Genomic DNA, 19565 nt, shown 5'->3' on the forward strand with positions numbered 1-19565 from the left:
TTCCTTCATCATAGTCATCATATTGTGTGTTTTCCACAAAGTTGATGTCACCAGAACTGGTTTTACGCCGATGTGTGTCACTGCCATCACCAAGAAAGTCTCGATCGAACCGGTACCAACACTGGTGAACCAAGTGACCAACCTTACCACATAGCTGACACTGTACGCGAGGGCGACCTCGACCACGACCTCCTGAGCGACCACCAGCATATGATTTCCGATTTCAATCTTGATTGAATCTCGAGTCAGAGGCAGCACGATTCACAGCCTGAGCTACATTGGCACTCATTGGAAGACTATCTGCTGAAAACTCAAAGCCAACAAGTTGAGTTTCAGCATCAATCAACATGCTGCTCACAAAGTCTAACGTGGGCTTCTCGCGCATGGTGGTTATGACCGCCATGAAGGACTGATATTCACAGGCAGCCCTTTGAGAATACTTACGATCTGCTCGACTGGGGAAACAGGGCTCCCACACGATTCAAGCGCATCACATACTTCTTTGACACGGGTAAAGTAGTTACGCATGCTATCATCTCCTTTCTTGAGGGATTGCAATTTATACAGCAAGTTCATTACTGTTGTGGTAGAGCGGTTAGCAAAGAACTGAGTCACCTTATTCCATACAGTAGCTGCTGTCTCGGCACCAACGAATTGCGGTAGTAGCTGTGGACTGATGGTGGAGAGTAGCCAAGACGCAAGAGCACTATCTTGAGCCATGAAGTCCTCAAAGGCTTCATTTGCAACAACCTCGCCATTCTGATCAACAACCATTTCTGGTGGTGCTGGCATCGAACCAGTCAGCAATCTTTCCAAGCGATGACTGCGAATTGTGAGTAACACTTGTTGTTTCCACAGCAAGAAGTTCATTTCATCCAACACAACATTCACTCTCTTGTTAGTGAACATAACAGAGCGCATCAGCGAGCCTCCTCTAGTGGTGGAGGAGATATTCGGGCTGTCAAGGGCCATCACCGTAGCCGGAGTTTAGAAGCCAGGATCTTCAGCGAAAGATACCATGTAGAAATGCTGCAAGAAACTGAAAATTGCAGAATGTTTATTGAATAGTTTTCTGGAGTTGCCAACGTTTACAATGCTTGCTTTATATACACTCTACTTAGGTCACACAACTTACACACACTCAGCATTAACTGCTGTAACCACTTAACCGTTGTGATAACAACTCTACAACAGCTGAAACCGTTTCTCAACTGCTTAATAACAATCAGCCAACCTTGGTGCACAGCACGCCTATATCCAACATGCCTCGAGGATTTTTCTCTCATCAAAAGATCAAATTAATATATAATTAATATTTTTTGTATTTTCTATTGATAATATATTTTCTTTCTTAAAATTTTATAAGTTCGCCTCCTAACATAAAATCATGCATCTGTAGTTGTACTATGCCTTTAATCCATAGCTTAGCAATTCCCAAATATAGAAGAAATGAGGCATGTATCTCAAGCCTAGGCAATATATGATATTCGTGCCTAAAACATTATATAAGCAAATCATAGATTCATTCAGTGACCTAATAATGTATATAGCTAGAATCATTCAGCAAACTCATCCACAAGCATCAATAATCCATAATTATAGCTACAATGCTAACATCTTTATCTCTCTCTATTTTCCAAACAAGATCACATAAGTCCCAAGAAGATCTAAAGCCATGCCTAACTACATACCAAGAAACATAAACTACTAGAATAAAGCACTGACTGCATATGATGAGAGCAATTCTTTGATACCTGCAATACTTGCTTAGTCGAAGAGGCTGAAGCCCATATCCTGCATCAAAAGGATGAGACCGTGTTAGCAAAACAACACACCACAACAAAGGGAATCGATACAAGTCGAATTGAGTGATTCGAATGAATACATCATCGGACTCTTCCTTCTCCTCGACTTTCTCCTCTTTCTTGGCCTCAGCAGCAGGTTCAGCACCGGCTCCACTGCCGCCGGGTGTAGGAGCGGCAACGGCAACGCCACCGCCACCAGAAGGAACTGAAGCCAGCTTCTCCCTTCCAGTAGCAATCAGCTCGGTAATATCTTTGCCTTTGACTTCAGACAGAAGCATCTCTATCTTGTCATCGTCAGCCTCAGCTCCAACTGCAACAAATTAAAATAAAAATACAAATAATTCTCGTAAGGTTGAAAAAAGAATCCTCGAAGAATCTATTCAACGTCCCAGAATGAGCTTATATGTATTCCTTGCAATTAAATTGCCAAAAAATGGAGAGCAACAAGGTTTTGATAAGCAGATTCCCATGAAATCGGATCAAATCGAATAAAAAGTAACGAATAAACAATCATGGGTAAATTAACCCTAAAGCATACAAGTGAAACACCATCGAATCAAAGAGAGGGAGGAATGACCTGATCCGAGAATAGCCTTCAAATCCTCAGCTGAAGGGGATGTGTTCCTTCCCAAAACGGCAAGCAAGAAAGCGGCTACGACCTTCATTTTCACTACACGAGCAAGAGCAGAAAGTGGAACTGGACGGGGAATCAAAATTTCTAGGGTTTTTGATGGTTGCTTTCAATCGTGACCCTTCATGTTCTCATTATAGACGAAAAAAAGAAAAGAGGTCCTAAAAGAGTTAATGGGCTTGGGTCATTTAGTTTAATTATACTAGTAAAACTCAAATGACTAAAACTTCAAACCCATTCCATGAAAATCATAAGGGTAAACTACATATTTAGTCACCTAATTACTTCTGCAGTTTCATTTTGATCACTCAGTGTTTTTTAAAATCATCAATAAACTTACTTTTCTAATTCGTTTTGGTCATCTATCTTTAAAAAAAATAAAAATAAACAAAACTACTAATATGATAATTTATTTTCAATGACAACGTAAAATCAACTTATAGTGACATGCTAATACCGCCGTTGATTTTTTGATGACGAGTGACCAAAACAGAATAAAAACGTAAATTTAGTGCTGATTAAAAAAATAATTGGATGACCAAAACATAACCCTAATAATATTTGAGTGACTAAATACATAATTTATCCTTAAAAAGAACATTTCATTAAATATAATGAACTCTAACATGTATTGATATCACATAGAGATGAAGTTATGGTTCTCACCATATTTTCATGCCTTATAAAGTGCTTCAAACATATTTGAATTGATCTTTCAGGGTGGAGCATAAAGGATCTAAAAAATTCCAACCTCATATCACCTAGAATTGTCGTATTAAACCAGTTAAAATCTAAAATTTTATGTGAAACCCATGATGGACCCCTACAAAAAATCTAAAATTTTATGTGAAACCCATGATGGATCCCTACATAATTCCGAATCGTGTCGTGATAGTACAATCGTAGGTCGTATCGTGTTGTGATAGTACAATTGTAGGTCGTATCATGTCGTGATAGTACAATTGTAGGTCGTATCGTGTAGTGATAGTACATGTGCAACCACCATTGTTACCAGAAGAACCATCTTTTCCCAGAGCCACCTTTGTTGGGTTCATCCTGTTTTCTCTTCTCCATTCCCAGTTTCAAGGATTCCAGCCTTTTCCTGCGCCAGCTAGATGTAAGATTTACAGGAGGGAATGTGAAGACAAATGCGAAAAACCGGAAGAATCTCTTAGACTTTTAAGGGTAGACAGAACTCATCTTTTACATATTAAAAGATCAACGAAAATTTTGTATAAAAGAAGGCTCAGGGAAACAAAAATATAAAGATTTGATTCACGGGACTTTACTGATAAACATACAATGTCTGGAAAAGATAGGAGTTCTCATGGATCAGAAAACATTACTTGGTATCTGTTAGTCGACCATGCAGACTCCATCTTTGACGAAATCCATCAGTGCCTTCCATTCCACTTGCCAGAATCAAGCGCCTACAGACGTGATTCAGTTCAATTAATGAACTAATAATTCTGTATCAAGCTGCTAAGGTTTGAGTAAAGGAAGCTAATAGGAAAAGGTCAATTAACTAGAGACAGATCTTGTTTTATTCCGACACTTCATTTTTCTTTATGTACACATTTTCAACACTCGAGTGAGACGTATATCCAGATATCTATAGGAGGAATTGGCCCTCTAAGATGTAGAAAATCATACAAAAAGAAGTAAACATGCCCAAGTCAGACACATTCATATCCAACATCTACACCCGACACCAAGTAACGTAGGACAAAACGGTTTATCTATAAGAACATGTTACTATCCAAGATGCTGCAAAAGCAAAGTCTGAAAGTTAAAACATTGAAAGTAATTCATGGAGCTCATACTAAGAGATCAGAAAGGCTAATAATTGCAATTTCCATGAAATTTTCGTCAATATTGAGAAAGCAATTTAGCTTTGCAATCAAGTGCTAAAGAACCTCGTCTCGGTTCTACCGTGCAACATGTGCAGAAAGGGAAATACTTTACGACTATAAAGATTCAAGGATTCTAGCAAATATTCATAATAATATCCTAACAACACACCTCTCCAATGATGTGACTTCTGATTCAAGCTGACTGGCTCTCTCCTTTGCTTGGTCTAAAGGCATCGACAACCCCAATTTTCTTTCACTATCCTGAAGCCGTTGTCTTAGTTCCTTGTCCTGAAACCCATATTTCCAAACAAACTCAAGAAAGCCGATTCAGTGTACTGATCCGAAATAACCATTAAAATCTTACCCTATTTTCAGCACATTGTCGATATAATGCAAGCTCATCTTGACAGAATGGCTCGATATCATTAATCTGAAGACCTACAACATACAGCAACCATGGATGAATGTATGACTATGCATGAAATAAATGAGAAAGTATCAGGTCTATCATTTGGCACAATTAAGAAAGTAATCAATCATGTGAACAAAAGGAATGCAGATAGAACAACAGTTAATCAATACTACATAGTTCACCTTCTACATTATGATTGTTAAGTGAAAAACATAAGACTTACACAAAAATAAGTTCCTTAAGATCCCATCACATAACTCAATGCCTTCAAGAACGTGAGCTGCGATTTCTTGTGGGATGACCGGAGATGGCGGACCCATCATTAGATCATCGCCGACTAATATCGTTTCCTCCATTGTCGGTTGCGAATCAACTGAAACGGCGCCGCGCAGGTAACATAGAAAATCAGTTAGGAAATTGGCCTCATTCATGATTTGAAACATAAACTAGTATGGACATATAGCAAAATTCATATATCATTCCACACAAGGATGGACCGAGGGATGCTAGGGTGAGGTCGCATCCGAAATTTTAAATCCCCCTATAGTTTAGATTTTTTTAATGTTTTCTATTTATAATATAATTTCAAAGTCATAAATTTTTAATATAAATTCCTAAATTCGAATCACATAACACAAAATCTTATGTTCATCCATCATTCACTATGTTCATTCATACTTCAGCATATAACAAAAATGAAAAATATTTCACACTTTTAAGTAAAATCACAAGAAAAATCCACTGCCTTTTAACCATATAAACCATAAATCAAACAAATTATCTACTTGCAAATGCCGTAACATCTAAAATAAGATACCAAAAGCTTCGCATACCATCCATGGCCTCTTTCTAGTTAGATTTGCACTCAGGAAGATGAACTTGGTATTCAATTATTGTTCAGGATGGGTTCAAACCTGTGAAATGAAGAAGAGAATAGAATCAACCAAGTTTCTAAATCATTTTTCGAAATATTTGAAACAACAAAGCATGGGACCAGATAGATGAAAAGATAGCTGTTTCAATTGGGGCATTCAACAAAAATGTGAAGAAAAAAGTATACACAAGAGAAGAATAGAGCTGTGAAGCAGCAGAGAGACATGGGTTTTTCTTGATTTCCAGAGAAAAGTGGCTTGCTTGAGAGAGAGACAAAAATGGTGGGGAGAAGTTATCTAAGAGTGTACTGAGGGCCCAAACATACATATGAGACGACATGGCCCGATGTACCTAAGAATTTAAAGGTTAAATTATTAAAATAATACATTTTTAATTTATTTTTTACCAAAATAGTATTAAAAATCATTAATTATTAAAATGACACTCATTTTTATAGATAATATGAAATTGTCTGCCTAACAACATTTTTTTGGAAAGTTCTTAGGAAAAATTATTTGATGAACTCGTATTCATCACGTCATTCGTAGTCTCAACCAATAACATTTGTTCTTCTTATTTTTTTGAGGTGAATTTTCACATCTTTCGTACATGTAAATAAAAAATAGGTAGTTATTTATTTTAAAATTGACGGACCTCATTCATTGAGACTATAGATGACGTGGTGAACTAAGTTCATCTAATAATTTCTCTAAAAAATATTTTTTATTTACGTAACATGACGTTTGTCTTCAATGATGACATTATCTAAACTTAAACTTAAAATTAAAATTAAAAATATTAAAATAAAAATTTTATAAATTTTATTTAAAAAGAGTGTTTTCTATGAAAAGAAAAATATTGAGCTTTAGAGTATTTAATTTGATTTTTAAATTTTATATTAAATATGAATTTAATATTTTTATAATAATTTAAAAATAAAAGGTCATAAAAAGTTTATTTAAAATTATCAAATTTTTAAATTTTTAAATTTTTAAAAAATGCTTATAATGTTGGAAATTATAAAATTTTATATATTTGAGTGTTCTTTTAATAAAATTCATATAATTTTTGGTTTAATACTTTTACTTTTTTAAATTTAGACGACTTTAACATTGGAGAAATAATTTATGTGACTACATTTTCTTGAATAAAAAGACTTTCAAAAGATGTTGTCATATAAACGAACCTTTGTCATTGGTAGTTCTGTTGTATGTCAGTTTTAATATACAATTAAGGAAAGGTCATACCGGAAATATTAATATTTTTTAATATTTTCGGTAAAGTACTACATAAAATATTATTTTTTTACCGAAAATGTTACTTTCGTTATCTAATTTCCGATAGAAAAAAATAACATTTTAGATAGTGTCTGATATTAAAATTTTTGGTAGAAAAAATAATATTTTATGTAGCGTTTTACCGAAAATGTTAAAAAATATTAATATTTTCGATAGCGTTTTTTCTTAGCTGTATATTAAAACTGTCGTATCTTAGACATCCCTTTTATCCTATATAACATAAATATGTGTTATTTTGAGAAGCATATATTTCAAAAAAGTATATTATTTTAATCATTTAATTGAATTTAAATTATCGTGACTATTTATGAAACATTCACGTCATATGAATGTAAGAAAAACGTGTAAAGTTTTAGATTGTAAATCAGAAATACACAAGATTTTGAGAGAATAACTTCATATTCGATTTAAGATCAGGCTTGACCATTTATAAACCTTTACAAAACAACTGAAAGATAAATGCAACCACGTTTTCAGGTCCTACAAACGTGGTAAGTGGTTGGAAGACTAAATCAAATCAAACTAATGACCCTATCAAATAGGGATTATTAACAAACCAGTAAAACAACTAAAAGCCTAACTTCAACACTCTCCCTTAAACTGATTGCATTTTGCATTCAATTTACAGCAGGAACACTAGAGACTCCAAGCAAATTTCGCAGCTTTAAGAAGACATCGAGCTTGAGAGGTTTGGTCATGATATCTGCCACTTGCTCTTGTGAACTTCAGTATACCAGCTTCACCATTCCATCCTTTGAGAGATCACGAAGGAAGTGAAATCGAGCATCAATGTGTTTACTCCTCCCATGCATCACTGGATTTTTAGAGAGATTAATCGTCGAGCTATTGTCACAGAATAATTTTGTGCACTTGTTTTGAACCTGCCCCAATTTTTCTAGTACTCTTTTCATCCAAATACTTTGACATGCACAACTAGCTGCTGCTATAAACTCAACTTCAGTCATCGAAAGGGTGACAACTGGTTGCTTCTTTGAGGACCACGCCACATCACCAGAGCTAAGCTTAAAGACATACCCTGATGTACTTTTCCTGTCGTCAGTATCCCCTGCATAATCACTATCCGTGTAGGCCATTAGCTCCTTGTTCCTTGTTCCTTGTTTCTTGTACAGAATTCCAAGATCCACGGTCCCTCTCATGTATCGAAGTATCCTTTTTGTTGTTTGCTAATGTATTTCAGTGGGACTCTCCATGTACCTGCTAATTAAACTCACTGAATACATGAGATCATGTCTGGTTGAAGTCAAGTACATCAGGCTGCCAACAACTTGTTTGAACACAGTGGCATCAACTTTTACTCCTCCTTCATCTCATGTCAACTTAGAACCAGGGACTATATGATTTTTTTACAGGAATACTCTTATCCATCCCAAACTTTTCTAGCACTTCTCGAGCATATTTCTTCGGACTTAGATACACACCATCATCATTCTGTTGTACTTCCATTCCTAGAAAATATCTCATCTTCCCCAAATCAGACATATCAAACTCGTGCATCATAGAAGTTTTGAAATCATCGAACATGCTCTTATCGTTGCCCGTATAAATTAGATCATCAATATACATGCTGACAATTAAAAATCTACCTTCCTCCTTTGATTTAACGAACAAGGTGTGTTCATATTCACACTTTCAAAACCTTCTCTGACAAAATATGCTTCAATCTTGCTATACCAAGCTCGGGGGGCTTGCTTTAGCCCGTACAGTGCCTTTTTAGCTTATACACCTTGTGCTATTGTCCCTTCTTTTCATATCCTTGAGGCTGCTCAACAAACACATCCTCACTCAGTTCACCGTGCAAGAAAGAGCTCTTCACATCTAGCTGAAATATGCTCCATCCATTTTGGGCAGCTAGAGCAACAACCATGTGAACTGTGTCTAATCTAGCAATTGGAGCAAAAACTTCAGTATAACCAATTCCATGTTGTTGAGCGTATCCCTTGGCCACTAGTCGAGCCTTACACTTATCAACTTTACCATTTGAATTGAGCTTTGTTTTGAAAATCCATTTGACTCCAATCTTCTTAGCCCCACTCGACAAATCTGTCAGCTCCCAATTATTGTTCTTTGAAATTGATTCCATTTCCAGATCCATTGCAGCCCTCACAACCTTAGAAGCTTTCTCAAATGTGGTTGGATCACTGCATGCAAACATAGCTAAATTATTTCCACCTTCATCTCCAGACAGCCCCTCTCCACTTGTATAATCCTCCATCCAGGAAGGACTTCTTCTTGCTCTCCCTTCATCCGAACTCGGTGAACTATATGCTGGTGTTTCTGAAGATTCTGATGTTGGTGGAGATTTAAGTGTTTCCGCAGAAGATAAACTCTGCATACCTCTATTATCTGCAGCAGCTTCTTCCCCTCATTATTTTTCACTTTGAGCACACTTATCATCATCACCCCATTCGAGATTTTCCAAACTTGTATCTCCACTAGCCTCGACCTAATTTGATCTCTTATCTTCCTCAAAAATCACGTCACGACTGATCACAACTTTCTTGAAAATGGGATCGTATAACCTGTAGGCCTTCGACTCTTCACTTATCCCCAATAGAATATACTCAAAGCTTTTATTATCCAGCTTCGTTCTTTTACTATCAGGAATGTGAACATGTTCCAGGCATCCAAAGGCTCTAAAGTAATCAACTTTAGGCTTTTCCCTACTCCATGCCTCTTGGGGAGTCATATCTTTCACTGCAAGTGTTGGAGAACGATTAAGTACATGCACTGTCCAATTGACTACCTCGGGCCAAAAGGTCTTAGGAATATGCTTTTCAGAAAGCATGATGCATACCATATTCATCACCGTTCTATTCTTCCTCTCGGCAACTCCAATTCGATTTTCAGCTTTTCAGAAAGCATGCTTTTCAGAACAATGCCACAAGTGAGATTTTTCTTTTATGATAGTTTAAAAACATGTGGACATCTCAGACATCATTCTAGCAAGTAGAACAAACATTTGATTTGCGGTCATTTCAGTGTGTATGATCAACCCCCTTCTTGAATGATAAATTTTACATTTCCCATTCTGAATCATAATCGTAAGCCCTTTCTCTTGTAATTGTCTAATGCTTAACAAATTATTCTTCAATTCTGGAACATAGTAGACTTCAATTATGACCTGTGTGATGCCTCCAATTTACAACCTTACATTTCCCTTTCCCACGACTTCCATCATGGAGTTGTTCCCCAACTTGACTGTATACCTGTATTGCTCATCAAGATCCAAAAACCATTCTTTATTGCCGCTCATGTGGTTGTTGTACCCTGAGTCGAGGAACCATAATTCTTTTATTTTTGCACCGTGAGTTTCTACATACATCATTAGTAGCATTTCTTCTTCCTCATCAAGCTCAGCGTAGTTAGCTCTTTTCTCCTAGCTAGGGCATTCATATTGAAAATGCCCCAGTTTATGACATTTGTAGCATTCAACTAGAGCTTTGTTGAACATTTGTCTTCCTCGGCCTCGACCTCTTCCTCTAGAGCCTCCATAAGATCTTCCCGTTCCTGCAAACTTGTACTCTTCTTTTCCTTCAGCCTTCTCTACATTGGTGACTTTTAGAACATGTTCCTCTTCTTTGTGGCCTCGCATTCTCTGCTCATGCAAAAGCAGGCTGCTTTGCAGTTCATCTATGGTCATAGTTTCAAGATTATTGGACTCTTCGATTGAGCAAACAACATAATCGAATTTGGAGGTCATCGATATGAGAATTTTCTCAACAACAGTCGTTTGGTCCATCATTTCACCATGACCCTTCATATTGTTGACAATGGTGAGTATTCTAGCAAAGTATTCATCAACAATTTCGTCCTCTTTCATCTGTAAAATTTCATACTCCTTTCGAAGAGTCTGTAATTGGGCTCGCTTAACCTTGGTAGAACCTTGGTATTATTGCTTCATCGAGTCCCAAATTCCTTTCGCAGTCTCTTTATTCAGGATGGTCTCCATAATTGTTCTATCTATAGCTTGAAATAGATAATTTTTAACTTCAAATCCTTTAACCTTTGATCATCAACAACTTTGTGTTGTGTCTCTGTAGGTTCTGCTCCCTCTGGTATTGTTGGAATACCATTCTCCACCAAGGTCCAATACTCCTTTGATCGGATGAAATTCTCCATGAGCATGGCCCAATGGACATAGTGACCATCGAACTTGGGAATTCCAGGTTGAACATAACTTCCTTCTGTAGTCATATATGGACCTCTCTTTACGCTTCTCTATTCTTCCTTTTTTTTTTCTGATCTCTCACTTACTCAAGAAAACTGCAGTTGCTCACACTTTCTCACACTTCGCTCTGATACCAGATGTAAAGTTTTAGACTGTAAATCAGAAATACACAAGCTTTTGGGAGAATAACTTCATATTCGATTTAAGATCGGGCTTGACTATTTATAAGCCTTTACAAAACAACTAAAAGATAAATGTAGCCACTTTTTCAGATCTTACAAATGTGGTAAGTGGTTGGAAGACTAAATCAAATCAAACTAATGACCCTATCAAGTAAGGATTATTAACAAACCAGTAAAACAACTAAAAGTCTAACTTCAACAAAACGAAGATAGAATAAAAAAGTTAATCAAAAAATGGAAAATTATATTAGAATCATTCAACTTTGAGTGCTGACTTGTTTATACCACCGAACTTTATTTTTTTTTCAATTTTAACATCAACGTTATGTTTTACATTCAATTATATCAATCCAATGTTTATGACTTAACGGGATGATGACATGACAACTGTGACTGTGACGGTGATGACATGGAAACATTTTTCCATGTAATATTGTATTTTAAAAGTTAAATGATATTAAAATAATGACTTATTATTCTCCAATCTACGCCGATGATGACTCCACCGTGAAACCACCAAAGCTTTTGTAACTAGAGCATATAGTTCTTCCATTAGCTCTCTGTTCGTCGTTTAGATTTTTGGGTTCATTTAAATCAGTGGATGAATCTACTTTCTTCTTACTCTTAGGTGCCTTACTGTTTTTTTATGAAATAGTTTTTCCGCTTTGATTTTCTTCTCTTTTTGTTTCTCTATGATTTGCTTTACTAGATGTGCTTCAAGATCATAAGGTCCTTGATAGTACTTGAAAAAACATGCAAATTATCCATGTTTGAAGTCAGTTTTGTCCTTAAGCATGTCATCGTTGTTGTCATTGCATTTTTTTTTGTAGTTGCATTGCTAGTGATCGACACATCACATATTACATCATATCTTAACTCAATTTTCTTTATTGTAATTTAAAAGGCACTAAAACCTGTGTTTGATGTCGTTGTTTTAATATGAAGGGAAAGTAGGCTGTCGCTGCATGGTTCCTGTACGAGGTTGTCGTTTTATGCGCTGAACCTGGAGATATTGTAGAAGAAGTTCAGTTATGATGAGTAGTCCTTCAATTTTAGAAGATGTAGGGAGGTCACACATTTGACGTGAAAGACAACTGGTTTTTTAGAGATACTTTAAAAAGGCCAAGGACAAATCAAGGAGGGGTTCATGGATTTTTCTCATGGATTTTTCTCATTCTCCACTCTCGATCATCTTCTACCTTTTCTCCAAGCAACTGAGGACCTCATGGCAATGGAGCACTAAACCCAAGAGCATTCAAGGATTGGCCGACACCCGAAGCTGACCATGGGAGCGGCAACGAATCACCGAGCAATCAAGGATTGAGTCAAGACTCCCACAATAGGGATGTCTTTGTATCTTGATTTTGTTTTATGCTTAGAATCATTTTGATTACTGTTAAGGTTTTAAGTACAGAAATACTTTAACTTTGGATTTAACTATCTATTGATATGTTGACTTGATGGTAATATACACAGAAGTGTTATTTCAGCGACAATTCTAGTTAAAATCTTTGTTGGCGAAAGTCACAACAGAAGTTAGGCAAGATTGTGGCCACATTAATCTAAGAGTATAGACTGGAAAGTAATGACGCTTAAGTTAATTGTGTCTTAGTGATTACCATATAAATGTTATGCTTGATAGATGTGCATGCAATACCTGCGCTGATAATGCCTTTACTTGCTAGGCTGAGGAAGATATGATGAATGCTTATTTAGCTTATCATGTTTAATTATTTTACTTTATTTTATCATATTTACATTAGGGGTGTTTAAAAATGTCTGACCAGATAACCCGTTGATTCGGTATTAAATTACCAGGTGTTTTAAAGTTAAATACCCGATTTTACGGGCTAGGTATCCAACCCGTTATTTTGGCGGGTTTTCAGGATGGATCCGGGTCATAAAATTACCCTTAGTAGGGTACCCGTCGACCCAATTTCTTTTTTTTTATTACTATTTTTATTCTAAATTTATTTATTTTTATCTTTTATTTTTAAAATTATTTTACCCTAACATTCTAAATCTCTATTTTTTTAAACTATTTAACCTTAATATTTAAATTATTTCTTCAATTATTTATTTTAATCTTAAATTATTTTGATTTTAATTGTAATTTTATATTTTTATTTTATATTTTTTTATTTTTAAAATTTATTTTTAGATTATATAATTTAAATTTATAAATTTTATGTTTATTATATGTATTATAAACTTATTTTATCATGTTTAATTATTTTACTTTATTTTATCATATTTACTAGGGGTGTATTCGGTTCGGTTCGGTTCGATTTTTTACTAAAAATTGAACCGAACCGAAATAAACGGGTTTTCAATATTTAAACCGAAACCGAATAGTTAAAAAACCGAAAAAACCGAAACCGGTTTTTTCGGTTCGGTTCGGTTTTTTTAACGATTCGGGTTTTTCGGTTCGGTTTGGTTCGGTTTATCGGTTTTTTAATAAAAAAATCACTTGAAACTATAATTTTTTTTACAAAAATTGCATATTCGGTTCAATATGGAACAAATGGGTTCCATATGGAAAACCCGAACCGAACCGAATCAAAAAAATGAAGCCTTTAAACCGAACCGAAAACCGAACCGTTTAAAGCCAAACCGAACCGAACCGTTTTACTCGGTTCGTGTCGGTTTTTCGGTTTTCTCGGTTTCATTGCTCAACCCTAATATTTACATTAGGGGTGTTCAAAAATGCCTGACCAGATAACCCGTTGCTTCGGTATAAAATTACCGGGTGCTTTAAAGTTAAATACCCGATTTTACGGGCTAGTTAACCAACCCGTTATTTTGGCGGGTTTTCGGGTCTGATCCGGGTCACAAAATTACCCTTAGTCGGGTACCCGCCGACCCAATTTCTCTTTTTTATTTTATTACTATTTTTAATTCTAAATTTATTTTTTTTCAGTTTTAATTTTTAAAATTATTTTACCCTAACATTCTAAATCTCTATTTTTTAAACTATTTAACCTTAATATTTAAATTATTTCTTAAATTATTTATTTTAATCTTAAATTATTTTGATTTTAATTGTAATTTTATAATTTTATTTTATATTTTTATATTTTTAAAATTTATTTTTAGATTATATAATTTAAATTTATAAATTTATGTTTATTATATGTATTATAAACTTTTAAGTTTTAAATTTTATGTATTTTTCAATGTGGATTTTTCTAAAAATATAATATAAATTTTAAAATAAAATAAATATTAACTGAGTATCTGTGACCCGAAAATGCCAGTACTCGAGTTCTATGGATAACCGACTTACGAGTACTCGCCTCTTGCAGGCTGGATTATGGGTCGAATTTTTTGTGATCCGAAAATACCTAAAATGTCGGGTACCCAGATTTATACACCCCTACTTTACATTACATTACATCCGCAACTCGACAATCGTAAACATCCCAATACTATTCCCTGTGAGTTTTACATCCTAACCTTAAGGGGGTGTTTGGTTCAAGGATTGTGGGATTCTCATGGGATGAGAATCTCACATTCCCATGTTTGGTTGGCCGGGAATCTCATTCCCGGTAATTTTTTATTACCAATAGTAGATTTTTAGGGGTATATTACCGGGAATGTCATTACCTCCCTTTCCTTAGGTATTGTAACATTACCGACGTTTTGGACTAAAATGCCCTTAAATTTTTATTTTTTTTTAAAAATATCATTCTTCTGTCATTGAATAATAAAAATTCTACAAAGGTTAAATTACAAATTTATCCTTAAATTATTTTAGATTTACAAAAAAAAATCTATAATTAAAATTTTATATGAAGTTCAGGGGTTAAAAAAAATTTACCCTTTCATTAAACCTTTTTTATATTTTTAATTTTGTCAAAAAAATTATATAAATATTATGAATTTAATTTTTTAAAGAAAATATATAAATATTTTACAATTTGTAATATTATACAAATATATAATAAGGACAATTTGGTCAAATATACATTTCAATAATTTTTTATTCCTTTAACCAAACACGATAATCTTACATTCCTGCTAAACCAACCAAACACAAAATAAAACATTCTCAGTAATCCTATTCCCTGGTAATCTTTTATTCCCACTGGTAATCTTACATTTCGTGAACCAAACGCACTCTAAAGGTTATTCACTATTTTTGCACCGACATGTGTATGCTTGCACCATTGAGGTGATAGTTTCACGCGATTAAGTTTTGGCCTTTCACCGTAATAAAATTGCCAAAACAAAGAAAAGACCTCAGGTTAATTTTCTAACTAAAAGTGTAAAAACAAAAGGACGATACGCTGGTTTGCCATATGAAGATGCAAGGAAGCATACAAAAAAATTTCTTTTAGCTTTTAGATGCTAAACTCTAAAGCGCAAGGGCATGGTTCCTTGAATTACCTGCTGGATCTATCACTTCGTGGAATGATTTGGTTACACAATTTGTGTTGAGGTTCAACCCGCTGATGATGAATGTAAAGGAGGGAAATTATATTACTACTTATCACTAAATGGACGAGAAGAACTTTCATATTACGTGGGAATGCTTCAAATCTTTATTTCGTCGTTATCCCATGCATGGTCTACTACAAGAGACTCAAATTGAAATTTTCTACAGTAGGTTGAATGTGTAGACAAAGAATGTTGTCGACGCATCTGCTAATGGGCCTTTTCTTGATTGTACGTATCTTGAAGTTGTGTATATTTTAGAATAAATTTCACAAAATGACTCTCAGTATTTGATCTCTAGGGCCACCACAACAAGGAATTCTCCTAGTGTTTTGGAGTTGGACATAACTTTTGCCTTAGGTGCACAAGTTTCTACGCTGACAACTCTCATTAAGAATATGCAAGGAATAGTTGAGAAAGCACCCATCTAAAAAATAAAATAGATTGAGGCTTCTATGTTTAGTTACAAAATTTGCTGTGACAATCACAATTTTGAAGATTATCCCCAACATATGGAGAATGCCTGCTATGTTAGCAATCTTCGAAGAAACTGTTTTGATAACTCTTTTGGCAACTATTATGACAATAATATCAAAAATCGAAGCCAAACTACTTGGGGTAATCAAAATCCTATCCCACAATCTAATGTATTCTGTTATCGAAACAATGCCTCTTCAAATAGTTACAATCAACGGCTGAGTAACTGCAATCGCCCATAGCAACAATTCAATCAACAGTCAATGTCATCGTAATAGAATTTTCCAGTTCAACCCCAACAATTTATGCAGCCACAAGCGACTTAATAACAAAACCAAAATGCTTCAACTTCTCGTTAGCATCATTATTCTTAAGCATCAAGTTCTGATCCCATTGCGTCATTAGAAGCTCTAATGAGAGAACGTACCACACATGCAGAGGCTATTGATACATTTTTCTTTCAGGCATTGAGAATAACTCTCGACTCTGGTTGGGTAAGAATCATATTCTTACATATCATGTTCTCAACTACAGGTTATTTGATAATTTAATTTTAAATAACTTGGACTATTTGATGTAGATTGGACTTTGATTAGTGGAATGAAAACAACAGAAAAAACTACAATAAATGGGATACGATTTGTCTTTGCACAAAAGAGGTTTGTTTTACTAACAAGAGATCCTTTGGCTTTAAGACTTGGATATTCTCGTAGATAATTGAACATCAATGATTGTCATTTTGCTTGACATCAATGATTGTTTCTAGGCTTTAAGACTTGGATATTCTTGTAGATAATTGAACATTAAATAGAGTATAACACAGATCAATCAATTAAAGAACATTGAAATTTAAGACTTGGATATTCTCGTAGATAATTGAACATTAAGTGGCGTTTTTCTATATGTTATGATATTTAGTGGCGTTTTTCTATAAACGCTGCTATATAGTGACTTTTTATTGACAAACTCTGTATGTTGTGATATTTAGTAGTCTTTTTACCTAACACGCCACTATTGATAGTGTATATAAAAACGTTTCCATCTTACCATGCCACTAAGCTTAATTGAATTAAATAATATCAACAAAAATAAATCAAAATCTATTAAAGTGAAATGTAATGTAGTTCAATATTATTCACTAGAATAAACAAAGCATGAGCCTTCAATGGAAAAAAATATTCTATTCATGCTTGCAAAATCTCCCTGTTCATTACTCCATATTAATCATAGAACATCACTCTCTTCACATTCTCCTTCAAGGCTGCCAATGGGTGCACCTTGGATTCTGCACCTGCCCTTATACTGCCACGAGTCGAGCTATTCTCTTGCTACTCTCGTTCCACGTAGAACCGTGCTCGAAAAAGAACCCACAAAATCACCAAACTGAGTTGCTACCCTTCATAAGGTACATAACAAGTTTTTTTAGGACTTACTAATAACTCGCTTACTGTAGAAAAACCTTTAGAAAAGAATACTTCATTCTCATCGATCATTCCACAAATTACACTGTGCAATATATATTCATTTGCAAGATCAGATACTATCTACCTACCTACCTTGACAACTCCAACAAATATAAATACCTATTTTCTACACTTGCCAACCGAGACCGCCTTGCATATGTATAACAAAGGTTGTTTGTTAAGGATAGTATTCCATCTACTGTAAAATTATTTTCATCCTAAAGAACGTGGTAGTCTGCAGTAAGATTAATTGTAAATTTAAATAAATAAACACGAATGATTCTCGAGATTAAAAGGAATGAATAATGTTAATGTTGAACCTGAGTACCAGCATGGCTGCAATGATAAAAGTCGAATTATTTTCGGTGACAGATTTTTGAATCAACACTGCCTGGAAAAAACAAAAGCAACCTCATTAGAGCAACTAGTGATGTTCATCCATGAATCTTGATAGTTCGTTCACCTTACAGATTGCATCTAGCTTATAAAGTAGAACTTGATAAAACTGGCCTTCACTGACACCATCACTGCTCCAATAATTCATCAATTAATACAATACATGAAGGGTCCTCAACATTGTTTAAATGCAGGACTACAACCGAGTCGAATTATAGCTAAGGAATGGAAACCGGAATATAAGAACTTTTACCAACAAACCTACAAAGAAAAAAGGCAGTTGAGATTCAAATTTACAGTCATCCTTAATTCAATTTCCTTTACACTAACTTACCAATAAGCCTCATCAATATCAATCATATATGATATAGGGTAAGTGCAAGAAGAAAAGACAAGGGAAGACGCAGCATATTTCAGAAACAATACACACATAAAAGAGCGTCATGGAAAATAAAGCTTTGGTAGGGTAGGTCCTAATTTTCTCACAAGGTCATCTACATGTCTTGTACGACCCCTATCAAAAAATTCAAATCACTAATTTTTACTACTTGACAAGTTTTACAGGGTATTGATCAATTAGTACGATTTGACTTGAAGTCATGATAATGCGATATAAGTTCAGAATAATGTAAACTATCGTTTTATCCTTATTGGTTTAAGTTACTAAGAAACCATCATAAATTAAAATGTTCGAAATACCCTATTTTCCTGAATAATGAAAACACTCATATAATCTCTAGGTCTTCAAAAAATTCTGATGTAAAGGTTCCTGAGTACCTTTTTAATACACTCGAATCTTAAATGAATTTTTGAAACGTCAATTTCGTAAGGTTGTTTAGATATGTTAATGAACAAGTCCTTTTTACAGGGACCTCGAATATGAATTTCATCCAATCTACAGAAGTTATATGTTTTTCCTTCCTGGTAGCGATCAATTGCCTTCGAAAAATATTCGAATGATTGATGAATCTGTTAGCTATCAAACCCATTTATATAGGGTTTCGTTTCCGAAATTTAATCAGTTTGCAGAAGTTTCGTGTTTCCCCCACTAGATAATTGCTAAGTACCTCCGGAAAATAACTAGATCCTCTAGTGTGTTCCTCATGCACTACATGATTGTTTTATCTATTTTGAAAATATGTTTTACCAAAGTTTATGATTTACTAATTTACTGATCTACAAGTTTATGAACTATGGTTACCTAAAATGTGTTATCTGGTGTCTTGTTTTCACTGGAAAAATATAATCGTTCCTGATTTATGGATTATGTAATCTATTGGTTTATGAACTATGGTTAATGAAATGTGTTATTTGGTTTCCTGTTTTCACTGAAAAATAATAATCGTTCCTGATTTATGGATCATGGAATCTAATGGTTCCTACATGAACTGTTTTATTGGGACATTATCTAGGTAGGCTAGAGTATGGAGGTTCGGCTCTGATCAAACTAGTAATTCCTTACGGACCTAAGGAGACCCTTGGGTAGGCCCATAGGCCCAAGATATTTCCTTAGGTAGGCTCCTTTGCTGTGTGCTTAGGGTAAGTCCTT

The 19565-nt window shown here is 34.7% G+C and overlaps 2 protein-coding genes across 2 annotated transcripts; both read right to left on the bottom strand.

Annotated features, from left to right (window-relative positions):
• Nucleotides 1-1608: 1608 nt before the first annotated feature.
• On the bottom strand, nt 1609-2547 carry LOC120145723 (60S acidic ribosomal protein P2A-like). The gene is made up of 3 exons (XM_039159479.1): nt 2383-2547; nt 1886-2115; nt 1609-1794 (listed from the first exon to the last, which is right to left on the bottom strand). Exons 1-3 carry the CDS (start codon nt 2468-2470, stop codon nt 1768-1770), a joined length of 345 nt encoding a protein of 114 aa, XP_039015410.1. The 5' UTR covers nt 2471-2547; the 3' UTR covers nt 1609-1767.
• Nucleotides 2548-3177: 630 nt separating this feature from the next.
• On the bottom strand, nt 3178-5878 carry LOC120145722. The gene is made up of 7 exons (XM_039159478.1): nt 5762-5878; nt 5535-5615; nt 4925-5074; nt 4654-4727; nt 4459-4577; nt 3783-3866; nt 3178-3538 (listed from the first exon to the last, which is right to left on the bottom strand). The coding sequence occupies exons 2-7, from the start codon at nt 5539-5541 to the stop codon at nt 3445-3447; spliced, it is 528 nt and encodes a 175-aa protein (XP_039015409.1). The 5' UTR covers nt 5542-5615; nt 5762-5878; the 3' UTR covers nt 3178-3444.
• Nucleotides 5879-19565: the final 13687 nt, after the last annotated feature.

Source organism: Hibiscus syriacus, unplaced genomic scaffold (genome assembly GCF_006381635.1).
Source record: "Hibiscus syriacus cultivar Baekdansim isolate YM2019G1 unplaced genomic scaffold, ASM638163v2 tig00110893_pilon, whole genome shotgun sequence".
Taxonomy (NCBI): Eukaryota; Viridiplantae; Streptophyta; class Magnoliopsida; order Malvales; family Malvaceae; genus Hibiscus; species Hibiscus syriacus.

Bases quoted from the DNA above. Each gene is read 5' to 3' on its own strand.
- LOC120145723 (XM_039159479.1), bottom strand. From the start codon at position 2,470: ATGAAGGTCGTAGCCGCTTTCTTGCTTGCCGTTTTGGGAAGGAACACA. The intron at 2,116-2,382 runs GTCATTCCTCCC...AATTTGTTGCAG, and splicing joins GAAGGCTATTCTCGGATCAG to TTGGAGCTGAGGCTGACGAT. The intron at 1,795-1,885 runs GTATTCATTCGA...CTTTTGATGCAG, and splicing joins AGAAGGAAGAGTCCGATGAT to GATATGGGCTTCAGCCTCTT.
- LOC120145722 (XM_039159478.1), bottom strand. The intron at 4,578-4,653 runs GTAAGATTTTAA...TATGGGTTTCAG, and splicing joins GACAATGTGCTGAAAATAGG to GACAAGGAACTAAGACAACG. The intron at 3,867-4,458 runs GTGTGTTGTTAG...TCACGTCTGTAG, and splicing joins GAAGTCACATCATTGGAGAG to GCGCTTGATTCTGGCAAGTG.